The sequence below is a fragment of the Suncus etruscus genome, chromosome 14, assembly GCF_024139225.1.
Source record: "Suncus etruscus isolate mSunEtr1 chromosome 14, mSunEtr1.pri.cur, whole genome shotgun sequence".
Taxonomy (NCBI): domain Eukaryota; kingdom Metazoa; phylum Chordata; class Mammalia; order Eulipotyphla; family Soricidae; genus Suncus; species Suncus etruscus.
This window is the reverse complement of record NC_064861.1, coordinates 66,940,360-66,957,334: the sequence shown is the minus strand read 5'-3', so window position 1 is coordinate 66,957,334 and position 16,975 is coordinate 66,940,360. Positions and strand designations below refer to the sequence as shown.

At 49.2% G+C, this 16,975-nt stretch overlaps 2 protein-coding genes across 5 annotated transcripts; both read right to left on the bottom strand.

Annotated features, from left to right (window-relative positions):
* Positions 1-576: 576 nt before the first annotated feature.
* On the bottom strand, positions 577-6,342 carry TLE7 (TLE family member 7). The gene is made up of 14 exons (XM_049787438.1): positions 6,301-6,342; positions 5,907-6,092; positions 5,491-5,667; positions 5,110-5,193; positions 4,373-4,377; positions 2,724-2,909; positions 2,597-2,622; positions 2,407-2,462; positions 2,002-2,214; positions 1,667-1,911; positions 1,365-1,506; positions 1,127-1,283; positions 812-885; positions 577-684 (listed from the first exon to the last, which is right to left on the bottom strand). Exons 1-14 carry the CDS (start codon positions 6,340-6,342, stop codon positions 577-579), a joined length of 1,701 nt encoding a protein of 566 aa, XP_049643395.1.
* A 1,514-nt stretch (positions 6,343-7,856) lies between these two features.
* On the bottom strand, positions 7,857-16,602 carry ZNF23 (zinc finger protein 23). Of its 4 annotated transcripts, none has more exons than XM_049786370.1 (5): positions 16,390-16,602; positions 14,803-14,927; positions 13,116-13,292; positions 12,465-12,563; positions 7,857-9,773 (listed from the first exon to the last, which is right to left on the bottom strand). In XM_049786370.1, the coding sequence occupies exons 2-5, from the start codon at positions 14,888-14,890 to the stop codon at positions 8,002-8,004; spliced, it is 2,136 nt and encodes a 711-aa protein (XP_049642327.1). In that variant the 5' UTR covers positions 14,891-14,927; positions 16,390-16,602; the 3' UTR covers positions 7,857-8,001. The 4 variants fall into 4 exon arrangements, with proteins under 4 accessions (XP_049642327.1, XP_049642328.1, XP_049642329.1 ...); XM_049786371.1 differs by having other exon boundaries at positions 13,116-13,242; XM_049786372.1 differs by having other exon boundaries at positions 13,116-13,242; positions 14,803-14,856.
* Between the last annotated feature and the right edge of the window lie 373 nt (positions 16,603-16,975).

Sequence of the window (16,975 nt, the reverse complement as noted above, 5' to 3'; positions counted from 1 at the left end):
CACACCCAGAAGCACTCAAGAGTTACTCCTGGCTCTGTTACTCTGAAATGACTCCTGGGAGGGTCCGGAGACCATATGGGATGCCAGGGATAGAACTCAGGTCAGCTGCATGCTAGGCAAATGCCTTATCCACTGTACTATCACTCTGGCCCAAACAACTCCTGGATAGAAACCTGAAAGTCTACATAGTTCCTTCTAGAATGCTCTGCCAATTCCAAGACTTGCCCAAGCCCAAAAAAGTTTCAAACCCAGTGACATCTGGTCTTAAGTCCTTTGCCATCTGGGAAGTAGTTGCCACCTAGTCTATCACCCCACAGAAATGAATCACAGTTTCCATGTTTTTTTTTTTTTTTGCAACTTTATTTTATAAATTTCAAAGGTGCATTTCTCAGAAAGCAGTGGTAGAAAAATAACAAAGGACACATCACCAAACCACAGAATAAAAACCTAGGGGTGGGCCAGCTGTGTGTGGAAGGAGACAGGAGATGGACCCAGGACCTCAGATCAGGGAGAGGAGTGGTAGGCTCTGAGGACTCAGCACACGGGTTCCCTGTGGCAGCCCATGGTACATGACCCTCAGTACAGGAGCTGGTAGACCTTGGCCGTGGTCCCAGAGCCTGTGACCATGTACTGGTTGTCAGAGGACACGTCACAGCACCTGATGTTATCATAACCGTCCTCAATCTGAGGAAAAGCAGCCAAGAGGGACAACATGACGGGCAGGAAATCAGCTCTACCCCCCTCTGTACAACAGCCCTCAGGTCCCCATGGCTCTAGGCCCAAGCATCGAGACTGGCCCTTCCTCCCATACCTTAAACGCCCTCTGAAGAGAAGGTGTCATTAGGCAGTGGACGGTCTCGTCCATCGCTGCTAATAAGAAGTTTCCTGGTAAAGAGAAAAATGGGCAGGCCTGGCCCCGCTGAGGTGAAGGATATGGGAACCCTCTCTCTGCCTCATTTCCCCCAGGCCCAAAGATCAGAGGCACAACCCCCCCCCCCCAATGTCCCCTCATCTCTCTGACCCTTCTATCAGCCCCCAGTTTTGAAGGGATAGACATGAGAACGGTCAAAGAGGCTAAGGGCCTGCAGGCTGGCAGCCCTTCCAAACTCTATGGGGGGACACTCACCACAGGATGCAAACTTGAGACTGCTGCGGCTGACGTATTTCTTCTCCACTCTAACTGTATACTTCTCCTTCCGGTGTGTGTGCAAAATGACGATTTCGCTCATGTTTATGCCCACAAGGATCCACTCCTCATTGGGGTCGTGGGTCATGCTGAGAACCTGTTCCAAAGAAGACACCAGCACTCAAAGCAGCCCTCCTCATACCCTCCCCAGCTCTTGGCACGCCAGCCCTGGGGGTACCTCACGATGGAGCTCGTAATGTTGCAACCTCTGGTAGCTCCTCAGGTCCCAGGAGTACACGCTGGAGTCTTGGTCTCCTGTCCAGAACTGACTGCCCGTGAGATCCACACAGCGTAGCCTATGCATGGGGAGCCGGATTTGCCTGGTGGGGAGATAACTCACGTTCCTGTGCTGCCAGGGGACCTAGAAGTTTTGGGGAGTCCCACCATCCCAGCTCACCTAGTCCCACGGCAGAGAGGGGAGAGTGAGACGCAGAATGACCAGTGGGCATGTCCCACTGTCCCACATGTCCCGAGTCATACCTGATCAGGATTTGATTCTGCAAATCCCAGATCTCAACAAGGCTTTGGGAACAAGTAACACACATCCGGGCATCAGAGGAGAGTGCCAGGGAGCAGCAGATGGGGGAAGCAGAGACCAGCTGGGCACTGATGCGGGGTGTGGGTGCCAAGGCCCAGAGCGTCACTCGCTGGGAGGCCCCCGCTGTGACCATGCTTTGTTCATCAGGAAAGAGCTTGCAGACATAGACAAAGGTTTCGGGGTCGTCCTGGAGGGAGGATCTGGCTTGCACCCCCTTCTCTGCACATGGGGTGTGGGCGTGGCCATCCCCTGCCCCCCATCCCCCAAACCCCCATACCGGGAAGCTGAGGCATGCCTGGGGGCTCTTGGCACAGCCCTGCAGGGACCGCTCATCCCACACTTTGACGTATCCATGGCCACATGTATACACGTGGCGTGTGGAGCTGCTCACGGCCACAGCACAGATTCTCCTTCTGTGTTGCAGGGTGCTGATCTTCAAGGGATACCGAGGGGGCGGCGGCCTTATCACAACATCTCCCGGAACAGGAGGCTACAGAGTGGGGAGAAGGGCTGTTGATCTGCAAGGCCTGCCCCCTGCCCTCTGACCGGCTTCCTCACAGCGCTGCCCCCGCTGTCTGATAGAATCCCTCACTGCCCTGCCCCTGCTATCTGACAGGATCCCTCAGAGCCATGGGAACGACCATGGGAATGAGAATGCCCTCTTGCTTTAAAAGTCACTCACAATTTTTGCCAGGAAGGACATGGCTTCTGCACTGGGATCTGATGCATGCGACTGGCCTAGAGAGTAAGAGCAGGGACTTGGACTGCAGCAAGACCGTGGGGTGCAGGGAGTAGCATTCCTCAGCCCAGCCCAGTGGGGCCTGCTCAGGCCTCTGCTTCTTCCTACACACCATCCTCCTCAAGGCACTTACCCATGTTCCTACCAGGCCGGGAGCTGCTGTGGGAAGAGAGTAGGAAACAGAGGGTGAAATGGAGAGTCTTGGGTCACCCAGCACTTGTGCTTGAGTCACCCCACCAGCCTGGTTCAGGGAGACATACCTGGAGCTGGTCTCTGCTGATTCTCCTGGCTCTGCCTCAGGGAGCATAGTGGCCGAGCTCAGATCCCATGGGGCTGAGGAGGCTGAAGGGTCCTGGGGGACACCCTCATCGGCTTCATAAACATTGAGAGTCTCGACAATTCCGGCCTTTTCTGCCTCAGAGCTCATGGCCGCAATCCTGAAGCACCTGCAACATCCAATGGGGGAACCCTTGGAAGTCTGAGGCCCAGGAAGACCCTAGAAGCCCTGCCAGCCCGGTCCCCTCCAATTCTCTTGATCCTACTGAAAGGACATGGGGAACAAGGGCCTTCTGAGCAAGGCCATGAGGGAACTGATGATCCTAGGCAGCCCTGCAGCAAGAGCAGAGCAGACAGGTAGGTGCTATCTCTCTGCCCCCATACCTCCTATGTATATACCATACACTCACCTCACAAGAATTTACACAAGTCACAGCCATCCCTCACCCAGAAAGACAGAAGCCGCCCCACCCAGAAGGAGGTCTCTGAGCAATACTCTCTACCAGAAGGGATCCCACTGTCCTTCTCTTGTGCTGCTTTATTTATTTATTTATTTATTTTGGTTTGTTTTTGAGGCAGACTTGGCAGTGCTCAGATCATATGGGGTGCTGGGGATCAAACTGGGCAAACTATGCAAGGTAAATGCCCTCTCTCTGTTCTATCCCTCTGGCCCCATAGTGGCTACTATTTTTAAGCCTGAACCTAATAAATAATCAAGGAGGGAAGGGGAACAGGTGACCAAGTAGGCCCAGTGGGCTTCCTGGTAGTTCCTGGTAGGTGGCAAGACCAATTAGACATTTTTAATGGGATGAGGCTGAGGATGGGATTGTGGCCTAGAGTCAGGACTTAGAGATGGAGACATGGAGTCAGCTGTCCCTAAGAATCTGTCCCCATCCCTGTGAGAATTCCCTTTGCTGGAAGATGAAATCCTTTTCCTATTCTGGCTGCAATTGGCCAGACTGTGACCTTTCCCCCATCCCTGTGGCTGAGAAAATGAGGGCCTGGAAAACCACCTCCAGGTTGGGGGTGCCACAGAAGGCTCTTAAACTAGAGTAGACAGCTGAGTGTGCCAGAGTCTGGGCCCACCTGGATTGTATCAGGGACAGGTCAATCTTCTGAGGGGTCACTGGTGGGACCCTCCTGAGAAGCTCACAGTCACCACTCACAGACCCAGCTCCACCACCCCCCTCTAGCCCTGCTTGGAGGCATCTTATATCCGTGGCTGTGTTCATCCCCAAATCTCTCTCCCTCTCAAACACAAACCCAGGTCCCCAAAGCTATCATGGCGGGGCCTACAAGAGAACTATTTGACCTCAGCCTGCTATTCATGTCCCGCCCCAAGGCCAGACCCTCCCTGTCTGTTGTGACTTTTCCCCAAAAGTGACTTGAACCAACCCCCCAAGAAAAAGAATCAAGCCAGGGTTTTTGCATGCACCTCTTGCAAGAGCCCAGAGAATCAAGCCCAGGGTTTTTTGGCATCTCTTGCAAGAGCCCAGAGAGTTTCCCCGTTTTCTCCACCCAGCACATCCCTTGGGTGTGTTCGTACCTTTCCTTCCTGAAAGAAGAACCGGCCAGCAGTAGGTGCCCTGACTGGCTCCCGCTCTTTCCAAAGCGGGGGGCGCCTCCCACTCACCCCACCTGGTGGGAGAACACGAAGGCGCAGTCATGGGGGAGGGGGGCTAGAACGCCCACTGGTGGAGGATTCGGGAAAACAACCCCAGCTGGAGCACACTGGAGCCCCCGGGGGGAGGCCTAGGTCACTGGATGGTTGTGCTCCCACTCCCCATTCGAGAAATGTCTCCCCCAAACACTTCATCCCTCATTGAATCCTTTATACCCATTTAACCAACAAGACTCTTAAGATCTCTTTCTGGGGTAAAGGGTGTGAGCAGAAAAACCAACAGATTGGGATAAAGGGTAGAGAGAAGAGGAATGGGGAGGCGTGGGCGGCTGTTTTGGAGGCCATACCCCAAGGTGCTCAGGGCTCGAGGAACCATGCATGGTGCTGTGGATGGAAGCCAGGTTAGCTGCTTGCAAAGCAAGCGGCCTACCTACCCGTTGCACTATGGCTCCAGGCCTCTCCCTGCTTCCTTGCATGAAACCCTTGGATAAACCGACCCTGCACCCTCGGATCTGTCGAGGGGCACCTCACACCTCCTCCAAGGCCCTTTAAGCAACGCCCCGGCGCTTTCCAAAACTTCCCAGGACGCACAGTCGGCCACAGCAGTTGTACTCACACCAACGTACTCGGCGGGCCTCTGGGTTCAGGCTTCACTGCGAGGAGGAAACGCGGCGATGGGTGGTGCTGCTCTGAAGGAAAACAACATTTGGGGGGACCTCCCAGTTCCGGCGTGCAGGGCGCAGGCCCACCCGGCCCACGTGTGCGCAGCCACACAGGTGCGCCCCCTGCCGGTTCCCGCCTGCCCCCGAGCCCACTCCGGCTGCCAATCGGGTCTTGGACCCACAAGCTCAGACGCAGCTAGCTGTCCCAGCTCTGGAGCAGAAGCAGCTGTTGCAGGAGCTACTTGAGGCCCCTGGTGCAGCGAGGGGTCCTCCCTCATTCTGCCTCTGCCCCAGTAGGGCGCCCCTGTCCCCTGACCTGCTTGCAGGTGGCTCCGTGAAGGTGAACCCGAGAAGGCACCCGCAGCCTTGAGGGCCTCCTGGCAGGCTGGACTTGGGTTGAGCTGGGGTTAGTATTTCAGGGACCACTGTTGGGCAAATGGGTACTGTATTCCGGAGCACTGGAGTTACCATGGGGACCGGGCTGCCCAGCAGGAACAGGAGGAAGGTCTGGGCCACGGTGCCCTGAGAGCTGGCAGCAGATGCAGGGCCCACAAGGGCCGGTTCAGAGCCCTGAGAGGTGCTGTGTTTGCAGTAAAGCCACATGCTCTGCAGACCAGCCAGGAGGGTGGTCTTGAGGGTACTCTCCTAGGAAAAAGGGCAGTGTTTGCACATCTGGAGGACCCAACACTGGGTGAAGGTCTGGCCTGTGGGAAGGGAAGAAGCCTGCTTGCTGCGCGGACCCTACAGGAGAAGGTCCTGACTCGGCAGGAGAGATACTGGCTGAACAGGGCACTTCCAGGGCAGAGAAGTTTCAATCTCCCATCCAGCCCATGTGGATCAGGCAAAGCTTGGGGAGGCTGTGCTGAGCATTGCTCTGGCCTCACTGGGCTCTCCCTGGCCAGCTGGGTGGGTAACCCCAGAGAAACCATGTTTCCCAGAGCCTCAGACTCCCTACGTGATCCAAACAGGACTGGAGCGGCCAATCTCTGAGGAACAAGGATAATTGAACTGAAGCAGGACACACCGAAGGAGACACTTTCATCCAGGCTCCCACTCAGGATACGAGAAAGCTACAAAGGAGAAAGCCTTCAGACAAGAGGGCAAGAAAGCAGAGCTCTGGGCATGGGCCCTACCTGATAATGACCGGGAGCTTGAGGCTCAGAGTGGCCCAAGGCCACACAGGACATCAGTGGCCCCTCTGGAACATCCAGCACTATCTGCAATGTCGAGTCCCTGCGTCTGCTCTGCCCCAGCAGAAACTATTGGGTCTACCCTAACCGACTCCTGTCCATGAGAACCTTCAGTCCCTTCAGAGACCATGAGGACACTGAGTCCCTTCACTGTACCCTCAGACCATGAGGACCTTCAGTCCCATCTCCTCAGAGACAATGAGGACCCTCAATCCTGTCACCTCAAACCTTGAGGACCCTCAGTCCCGCCAGAAACCACCTGAAGAGGCTGCCTAGGAACAGGGCTTGAGAAAGCTCCTCCTCCTAGGTAAGGAACCTAGAATTTTCTGCAGCTGGCAGGAGTACCATGCATCCCCTGGGCTTTTCTCCCAATTAAACAAGGGCTTGGACCCCATGCTCCTGGACACTTCTGTAACCTAGAAACATCCATAGGTGCAGGTTTGGAGGATAAAGGGAAGGCCTGGGGCCTCTCTCCACCTCTGTTCAGCTCTTGGGGTGGCATCCCCAAGATTCTGCAGAGAACATGTCATCAGCTTATGTGGACACACTTGAAACAGCATGGCTGAAAAAGTATATACACAAGGGTGCCCATGAATTAAGTGTATGAGGCAGCTATGGTGTTGGAGGGCTGGTGTGCAATGGGGAAGGTTTATGTATAGAAGCAAGGTTGTGTGTGGGGGGGGGGGGTTCCCATGTTTCATGTTCTCTCCACTCAATAAAGCTGAAGCTTGAATATCTTTCTCATTCCCGATTTTCCAAAATCATCTTCTGGTGTCATTTACTAGGTTTTGCTATTTATCTTTTCATCATAAGGTATTATTATGGTATTAAATATCTTAGGGGGCAGAAAGATAATACAACAGGGTGCTGGTCTTGCATGCAACCAACTTCTTTGATCCCTGGAATCTCTTATGGTTCCCCAAGCATCATCAGGAGTAATTCCTGAGTTCAGAGCTAGGAATAATCTGAGGATGGCTGGGCATGACCCCCAAACAAAATCTTACTTTTATTTGAACCCTGATTTTATAAAGGTCATCTCTACATGTACTCTAACTTTTTAGAGTTATTAAAAATAGTCATGGGCCAAAGATATAGCACAGTGGGTAGGGTGTTTGCCTTGCACTCAGCTTACCCAGGTTCAATACCCAGCATCCCATATGATCCCCTAAGCCTGCCAGGAGTGATTTCCGAGTGTCAGTAAGTACAACCCCACAACAAACAACCACGTAACTTTGAAGGAAAAAAAAAGTGATCAGTATTTTCCAGTGGTTGGCTTTCTAGCATCCATTTGACTAGAAAGGTTTTTCTCCATTCCATAAAATAAAGATGCACCCATTTCCTTTTGTAAGAAAATCTTTATTGGTTTTTTTCCCCATGTACAAAAGTGATGCATGCTTACTGTTTTAAATGAACGGGAAATAAATCTAGGCAGAGTGAGTGAATTTCTCTATCCAAAATTAAAAATTTTCTTTTTATTCAAGTTTTCTTTTATGGCCCTCTATTGGAGATGTAATTTTTCCATAAAATTCTTTCATGGAAATTTATTCTGAGGACACTGTGTTCCTTAATGCTGCTGGGAATAGAATATTTTTGTTCTTTCTCTTTTTGATCAGTTAAAACAAATTTTTGGGATGTTAGTGTTTCTCATTCCTGACTAAAAATAGATAAAATGGATATTATTTCATTCCATGTGAATACTGCCATATTTCTTTCCCTCTTGGTTTTCCATCATGGTGAATTTTATAATACTTTATCCATTAGCCCTGAGTTTCCTACATCTGCCTCAGTATCAGAACTTTCCTTCACTATGAACACTTTGGTGTTGACTAAGTTGGAAGCTAAACCTGAAGGACTTCCCACACACATTGCATATATAGGGTTTTTTCCAAGTGTGGACAGTCTGATGGATGATGCAGTCAGAACTGTGGCTGAAGCCTTTGCCACACTCCACACATCTAAATGGTTTCTCCCCTGTGTGGCTTCGCTGATGCCGGATCAAATGGGCATTAACATGGAAGCCTTTCCCACACTCCTTACACCGGAAGGGCTTCTCTCCAGTATGAATCCTCTGATGCATGATACAGTCAGAGCTACAACTGAAGGCTTTCTCACACTCTACACACTTGAAGGGCTTCTCCCCTGTGTGTATTCTCTGATGTCTCGTCAGTTTGGCATTGATGCTAAAGGCTTTCCCACATTCTTCACACTGATAAGGCTTTTCTCCAGTGTGGATCCGGTGATGATCGACAAGGTTTCTTTTAGAAGCGAAGCATTTCCCACACTCATTGCATGTGAAGGGCTTCTCCCCGGTGTGACTCCTCTGATGCTGTAATAGTTTTGCGTTGACATTGAAAGCCTTTCCACACTCCTTACACTCATAAGGCTTCTCCCCGCTGTGAATTCTCAGGTGCTGCCGAAGTTGGGAATTGCATCTGAAGGCTTTTCCACACTCCTTACACTCATAGGGTTTCTCACCTGTGTGGATTCTCTGGTGCTGGATTAGGTTTCCTTTGGTGCTAAAGGCTTTCCCACATTCGGCACAGGTATATGGTTTCTCACCTGTGTGGGTTCTTTGATGCTGCATGAGTTTTGTGTTATTACTGAAGGCTTTGCCACATGCTTGACACTGACAGGGCTTTTCACCAGTGTGGACTTTCTGATGCTGCTTAAGCTGGGAGCTGCACCTGAAGCCTTTCCTACACTCATCACACTCATATGGCTTCTCTCCCTTATGGATTCTCTGATGTTGAGTTAGCTTTGCGTTGATGTTAAAAGTTTTCCCACAGTCATTACACTCAAATGGCTTCTCTCCGGTGTGAACTCTCTGGTGTCTAATATAGGAAGAGCTGCAGCTAAAGCCATTCCCACACTCCTTGCACTGATAGGGCTTCTCCCCAGTGTGGATTCGTTCATGCCTACTAAGGCTCCCATTGACACTGAAGGCCTTCCCACACAACTTACACTGGTAGGGCTTCTCCCCAGTGTGGGTTGTGAGGTGTGTGATGTAGTGGGAACTGTAACTGAAGCTTTTCCCACACTCCACGCATTGGAAGGGCTTCTCTCTAGTATGGAGTCTTTGATGCCAAGTTAATTCTGCATTAATATTAAAGGCTTTGGTACACTGGTAGGGCTTTTCCCCACTGTAGCTATCTTGATGGTGATGAAGTGGGCAATTATACCTACAGGTTTCCACTGATTCTTCACATTTGAGAGGTCCTTCCCTAGTATTAATTATTTTATGTTGATGTTTTGTGTCAAAGCTAAGAACTTTCTCCAGCTGTGCACACTCAGAAGACAGCTCCCCACTGGCAATCACATGACATTGATTCATGTTTGTACTCTCTTCCACAGAGCTGGCCTCATCCTTCACTGATACAGCAATGGAATGATAGTTTTCTTTCTCCCTACTTGCTCCTACATGAATATTCTGGTGTTTCTCTAGAATAAAGGATCCCAAAAAGTCCACATCCTGAAAAGAGTCCTTCTGAAGTTCAAATGACATGTCTTTTTCTTCATACATTTCCTTTGTAAAATTATTTTCAGGTGGGATATCAATATTTACTGCAAAAGTAGAAAACATTAAGTGTCAAATAAGTTATATTGAAAAAAAAAAGAACTATGCTTTCTTAGAAAGACTAAAGGGTTACAGTAATTAAGGGACTTTTCAGCAGCACCAAAATGATCCAAGAATCCAGGCTCAAATATAAGAATCAAGACTCAAGAAATGAGATAAATCCATTATGCAGACTGAAAAGAAATTCAACTAAAAAACAAACCAAAAAAAAAAAAAAAACCCACCCAAAATACATACAAATAAAAAACAGAAGACAAAGTAGGTGGAGTAGCTCCATTGTGTAAAGGAAAATTTAAAAGGTCAGCTTATATGTATAAAGTAAAATGATATTCAGAAGACTACATGAAATTGACTGAACTAGTATAGTAAACCTGGCAGTTTCTTCCACATACTCCTTAGTTCAGTATTGTTTTTGAAAAGTGCCAATATAAAATACTATAATGATTTCAATGATCAGTAATCTCTGGTTGGAGATAAAGCACAGTGACAGAGTTTATGCTTTGATGTATGAGGCCCTTACAATTCTCAGAACAATTACCAAAGCAATAAATAGTAAAATATAATAATATTCCTTACTGCATAGGTTACTTTATATAACCATTTTGCCCATATTGAAAGCATGATAGTTTCTAACACTCCATTTTTTACACATTATTATGATTAACTTTGGTTCACTGTGTCAGTTGACATTTCTGATTATTTAGGATAAAGTCTTAGCTAGAATGAAAAGGTCAGGTTATCAAGTAAAACTTGCAAGGGCTCTTCATATATGCTGCAGAAGTACTTTCTAGAAACACTATCAATTCACCATCAAGAATCTGCACTGGTTTTGCAGCAATCTGCCACCTCAATTGTATTCTTGGTTTTGGGCCATACTCAGTGGTCCCTAAAGCTTACTGCAGTCAGGATCACTCCTGTGTACAGGAAACCAGATGGGATGCCAAGAATTGAACCAGGGTCAGCTGTACGTAAGACAAGCACCCTACCCTCTATGCTATCACTTTGGTCCCACCTCTACTGTGATTTCATTATTCTTAAAACTATAAGTGAAGTATCTTTCAATATTTTAATTTTATTGATCTCAACTCTTAATACTGATTAAATTGTGCTTAAATGGATCAACCACTTATATTCTTTACCAATTGCCCTCTCTCAACTCTCCTCTCCTGTCCTCTCCCTCGATTCCCAATTCTACCTGGGGGCCACTAGATACCGGAGGTGGGGAAAAGTGTATGTGATGCTAGGATCAAACCCAGGTGTCACACGAGCTAAAATCCCAGCCCCTACCTGGTGACCACTAGTCACCAAAGTTCTGGTATAGCAGGTGCTACTGTTACCTAAAACATACCTGGTGTTTGTTTTATCCTTACTGATATAGCCCCCATTTAGTTTGAATGAACAATAAAAACTAAGAACTTTCTCTTATGGTAGAGAAGGCCATTTGAGAGTCAAACACAAGCTGTTCCAATTCCAGCTAGAACTTCTGAGAGTTATCGTGGGGTTTTTTAGTTAGTTTGTTTGTTTTTTGTCTTTTGGTTTTTAAGGCTACATGCAGTGGTGCTTAAGGCTTACTACTGGCTCTGTACTCAGGAATGAATCTAGAAAGAGCACACAGGACTAGATGGGATGCTGCAGATCGAGCCCAGGTCAGACTCATGCAAGGCAAACACTATCCACTGTACTATTGCTCCAGACTTCCAAGAGTGTTTTTCAAAGAAAATAACCCTGTTAACAGGGAGCCCTTCCCCTTCTGCCACCTGAATCCATGATTTCTCAACCAGTTCATATGTCCAAACTGAAAAAAAAAATGTTTCTACGCTCTGCTAAGATCAAGACTAGTTATTTTGGGGCCAGAGCGGTTGTGCAAGTGGTAAGGCCTTGTCTGTGCTAGCCTAGGACAGAGCGTGATTCATTCCCCCAGTGTCCCATATGGTCCCTCAAGCCAGGAGTGATTTCTGAACACAGAGCCAGGAGTAACCCATGAGTGTTACCAGGTGTGGCCCAAAAACAAACAAACAAAAAGACTAGTGCTTTAAAATCTTGACAGACTTTAGGACTAACTGCCAGCCAGCCATAAATAAAAATGCTATTAAGAACCTCAACAATTTCACCTTTTCCTCTATTTGTGTCAAGAACTTTTTATTTGTTTCATTTGTAGTCCACACCAGTCAGGGTAGCTCAGGGTTTGCTCCTGGTAGAATTCGGGGCACTGTGTAGTATCAGTGAGAGGACCAAAATAATTCTGAAATCTAAGAATTTTGTCATGGAAAAAGAGAGATTTCCAGTTAGGATTGAAAAAGAGTTAGACTGAAGCATTTGAAAAAAAAAGGTCTGTTCTTTGAATTTCTTTCTTTGAAAAAGCAAAAACTGCCTCTACTAAAATTTACTTAGATTTCATACTGTGTAGCTGGCTGATAAATGTAGTATTCTGGGCTGGGGATGTGACTCTGCTTCGGTCCCAGGTTAGATTTTGGCACTGCCAATATGGTACCGATTATGGCACCCCCAGTATCAAAATGTCCCTAGCGTTCAAAGACAATAACAACAAAACAACAAAAATGTGGCATGCTTGTATGTTTTCTTTCTCACTAAAATGTCTACCTAAGTGTCTACTAAAGTGTCAGCCTAGTGGCACTTTAGGTGACGGGGGATTGAGGGGGGGGGTTGGACTTTCTTACCTATGCAGAGGCCCCCAGCAGCCATCAGAGGCGATGGGACCCACAGTGCCCTTCCTCCCTTCAGTTGGGAGAGCATGTCCGGTTTGAGGATTGGAAGTCCTGTTTGGGAAAAGAAGAAGGCAGGTGATTAGGCTTCCAGGGCTAAGCTCCAGATGTCTTCTCAGAAGGGGGGTTGACAATGGGGAAGCCCGAGGGTCTACACCTTAAGATTAAAGGAAAGTGGAGGAAGGAAAGTGGGAGGGGGTTTGGAAAGGATCAGGCGATGGGCCCAGAGAGAAAATCAGGAGTCTGCCCCAAGGGATTTCTGACCTTGGTCTAAAATCTTCAGAACACAGAGATATGCCAGAAGACACAGTGGGATTTGAGGAGGAGTTAGTAGGGGAACCCAAAGATCTCATGACAGGCAGGCAGGAACTCCACACTGCCCATACGAAACACAGGCCCATCCCAACTCCATCCCAGGTGAGCCCCAAAGGGTTCCCAGATTACCCAGCAATCCCTGAGTTTGGGGGACCAGAAATTTCGGTGTCACCCGTGCTCTATCCCACGACTTTACACTCAGTAAAGGATCACTAGGAACCCCCACCGAGAGGTAGTAAGGGGAAGCCAGGAGAACCCTGATGAGAGTCTGGGTCTCCAGGACTGGCTCACCAAGGGAAACCACATTCCGGAAGTTCTCCAGCATCACGTCCCTGTACAGGGCCTGCTGTGCAGGGGACAGTCCAGCCCACTCAGCCTTGGTGAAGTGCACAGCCACATCTGCAAAGGTCACCAACTTCTGAAATGACAGGGTCCTGCTGCCCTCGGACCAGGTCCATGGCTCAGACTCTGAGTAAGGGGCAGAGGCACTGTAAGGGCACTAGGAGGCGCGTGAGGAGACAAGGTACCAGTGGGACAGAAACTGGAGGGAGCTGAAAACAGGAGCATTGGAGTGTCCACGGGCACCACACCCCAGTCATGACCCCACTTCATCCCCTTGAGGGGCTGCTCCCAAAGTACAACTACACTCATCACACCCTTTCTATTCTGCTCAGTACCTTGGGACTGCCCAGGCAGGGTGGGACCAGCCTTTCTGTTTCTAGGATTTCTAGAAACCAGAAATCAATCCTCTTGGGGACCCCAAAAGCTTCCAGGGCTGAGTCTGTAGAAGGCCAGAACCCCTCAAACCCAAACCCTTCCTTTCTGCTCATCTCTCTGTTGGGCCTCATATTTCCCAGCCTCCCTGAGACAATGCTGGTGGGGAAGGGGGCACCCCTTAATGCTTTGACCCTGTAGGCATTTGTGGTCTGTGGTCCTCACAGGCCTTGGAGCCTTGACCCTTTCCTCCTCTACCCTCAATCGCTGCCAACACGGGGTTGGGGTAGTGGTACCCCAGCATAGCTGCCCTTCAGCTCTTCTCTGCCAGAATCTTCCTTATTGATTCTACCTGTCACAATTCCAGTCCAGCTTCTAGGTTTTTCATAAGTCCCTGGATGGGGCAAGAGGTCCAGAAGTCTCTCTATACACTGCCAACCTTGTTGCTGGCTTTCTCTGACAGTCAGTCCCAATCCTGCATTTCCCCCAGAACTTGGAGAACCTGGGCAAGAGCTCTGAACTTCCCATGACCCCTCTACACCCCTCATGTCACCCCATCCTTGGATGTGGTCAGGATGCTCTTGAACTGGGCTTCCCTCTAAAATCAAGACATTCCTGCCGACTCCTGTGTACTGGGATGAAGGAACTTCCACTTTGCTTCTCGCTCCCTGAGAATGGTATCTCCCTACACAGCTGCCCTGGTGTCCCTGCTGTCCTGGGGCTGAACAGTAAGAGGCACACAGTTTCAGTGTCCATGGGCAAGTCACTCAGTTCCTTTGGTCCTGTGGGCAGAGTAAGCAGGGTCTGGGGCTGCTCCTGGAGGCAGTGGTCAGGTAAATACTCAGGGGTGCTGTGTGGGGAGCCCCATCAAGCTTCTGAGACTCGTGTGACTTGATCATAATTAGCCCCTGGGGGGCCAAGACCAGCTAGAGGGGTTCATAAAAATGCCAAATTGTGTAGAAACTTGTTTGTATGTTCACTCTGCTGCTGTAGATGGAGGGTCCTGGGCTCTGGATAAAGGGTTCACAAGGGCTCCCTCAGTTCCCCAGGCTTCCCCCACAATGGCCCCTACTTTCCCTGTCCAGCATCTATATCCATTAGGGTGCATTAGTCTGTGCACCTAAAGCTGACCTCCTTGTAGGGAACACAGGATACTTGGTTCCTCTGCTGCTGTCCCCAAACAAGTCCCAGCTGTTCTTGTCACCCCCACCCTTCTCTGCTGCTGCCCAAGACTGCCTGAGGGAGCAATGGACACATGGCTCACCTGGGGTCCAGCTCGTGGGAGCATGGTCGTCATCACCTGCACACTGCTGTGGAGCTGAGGAAACAGAGAACAGGGTGAAGCAGGCCATGTGCCAGAATATTCCAGAAGGATGAGACACAGGTAATCTGTCCAGAAGAGGAAAAGAGAGGCTGCCAGAAGTAGGAAAAATGGCACAGGTCACAGACTAAGATTCTCCTGCCTGCGGCTCCCAGCTGCCATGCCACCAGCTTGGCAACTCTGATACCCCTCAATGCACCCCATATATACATGCCACACTCACCATACATACCACACACATATACCAATATACACACCTCAAACATATACCATATATACACACATACCAGATACACACCCTCACATATATCACACACCCACACATGTCATATATACACCCCACACATACCATATGTACCACACATATACCATATACACAACCCATACATACCATATATACCCCAAACACATCTACCTTATATGCGCCATATACATATCACACATATCATGTATATGCCCACATATACACACCCCACAGCATAGACACGCATACACTCCACACCTCAATACACCATCCCACACATACCATACACATACCATATACACACCACAGCATACATATGCCACACACATCATCCAAACACATCCCACCCAAACACATCCACACATACCATGTACCCACACCACAGCATATACATCCCATGTACAAACCACACCATATCCCCACCATATACACAAACACATATACCATACTACACATATATATCCCATGTACATACTACATAGATACACCACACATATAGATCACTCTCTCTCACACACACACACCACACCACAAACATCCATAATTCCTTCGGGCTTTTCCACAGCTGAGTGGCTTCAAGGGTCCCCCTGCTTCCTGAGCGATGGTGGGTGGCCTCCCACAGGGCCTGGGTGCTTTACTGGAACTGGGGGAACAGGGCAGGCAAGGCACTTAGCAGCAAGAAATTGCTCTGCATGTGAGAAGCCCTGGGAGGCACAGTGGAAATTAGGTGACAATGGAATGCTTCTAGCCTTTTCCTCTGGGCCAATGTTATAAACCGAATGTATCCTCTGCCCAGAGTTCTTTCTATGCTGAAGCCCAGCCCCAGCCCCAGATGTGACTATCTGGAGGCAGTGCCTGAGAATGGCGGGAGGCTGAGCCTTCTGGGACCTGAGGGTGGCATCTGCCTCTCACCAAGAGAGCCCTGAATTGTGGGGATGCTACCCCTTCAGTGTCCAAAAAGTGGCCATGTGATCCAGGGCTCAAAGGCCTAAGTGTGCTGCCTGGGGCCCACCTGACCCAGCCCCCAGTGTCTGGGCTTCCCAGCCTCAGGCCCACTGGTCCTGCTACGGGCTCACACTCCCCAAGATGCTCCATTGTACACAGACAGACACATGTCCTAGGCCACAAGAGGCCTGGCTCCCCTCTTCAGGTTGCACTGTTTACTCAATCTCCTCCTTTCCTGTTTGGCTGTGGGATGTGCCAGACTGGAAGCCTGGCACCATGTCCCATGGAAAATTCCTATCTCACAGTTGACTAGTTTCTAACAAGGCAGTGACTGTTCTCACCTTCTACAAAGTGTTTAACAAAATATGCTGGTCTTCTCTGTTTATAAGTTCTTGCTTGATTGCATGGTGTTTACATACATACATACATATATCTACTTATCACTGCTTCACTGGGCTTTTGATTGGTTTGTTTGATGGTGGAAGCACCAAGAGAAAATCTTCTAAAGGTCAGGATGTGGCTCAGTCATATCGATGAGAGGGGCAAGCCTCGAGTCTACCTTAAAACAAACAAACAAACAAAATGTATTCCAGGATGAAAGGTCATATATCATTCCATTTGATTCTAACCAACTCTACCGATTTAATAACAGCTTTTCTCTCTCCATAAAATGTGATTAGTTAGAGCTAATTAAGCTGAGAGTACTCCTACGTGTACATCGAATTAACTCACACACTGCAGTGCAGCTAAGCACCGGCTGACCACAGCCATGGCACACCTCACGGTCCAGTACTAACTTTGACCCAACCTAGCTCCTGCAGGCAGGCCGCCCTCTCCAAGCCGAGTTTCTGCTGAACCAGATGCCCAGAGAAAGTCAGCTCTCTCGGAGCTAATGCCTGACCCCCAAGTCACCACCCTGTCTGTGTA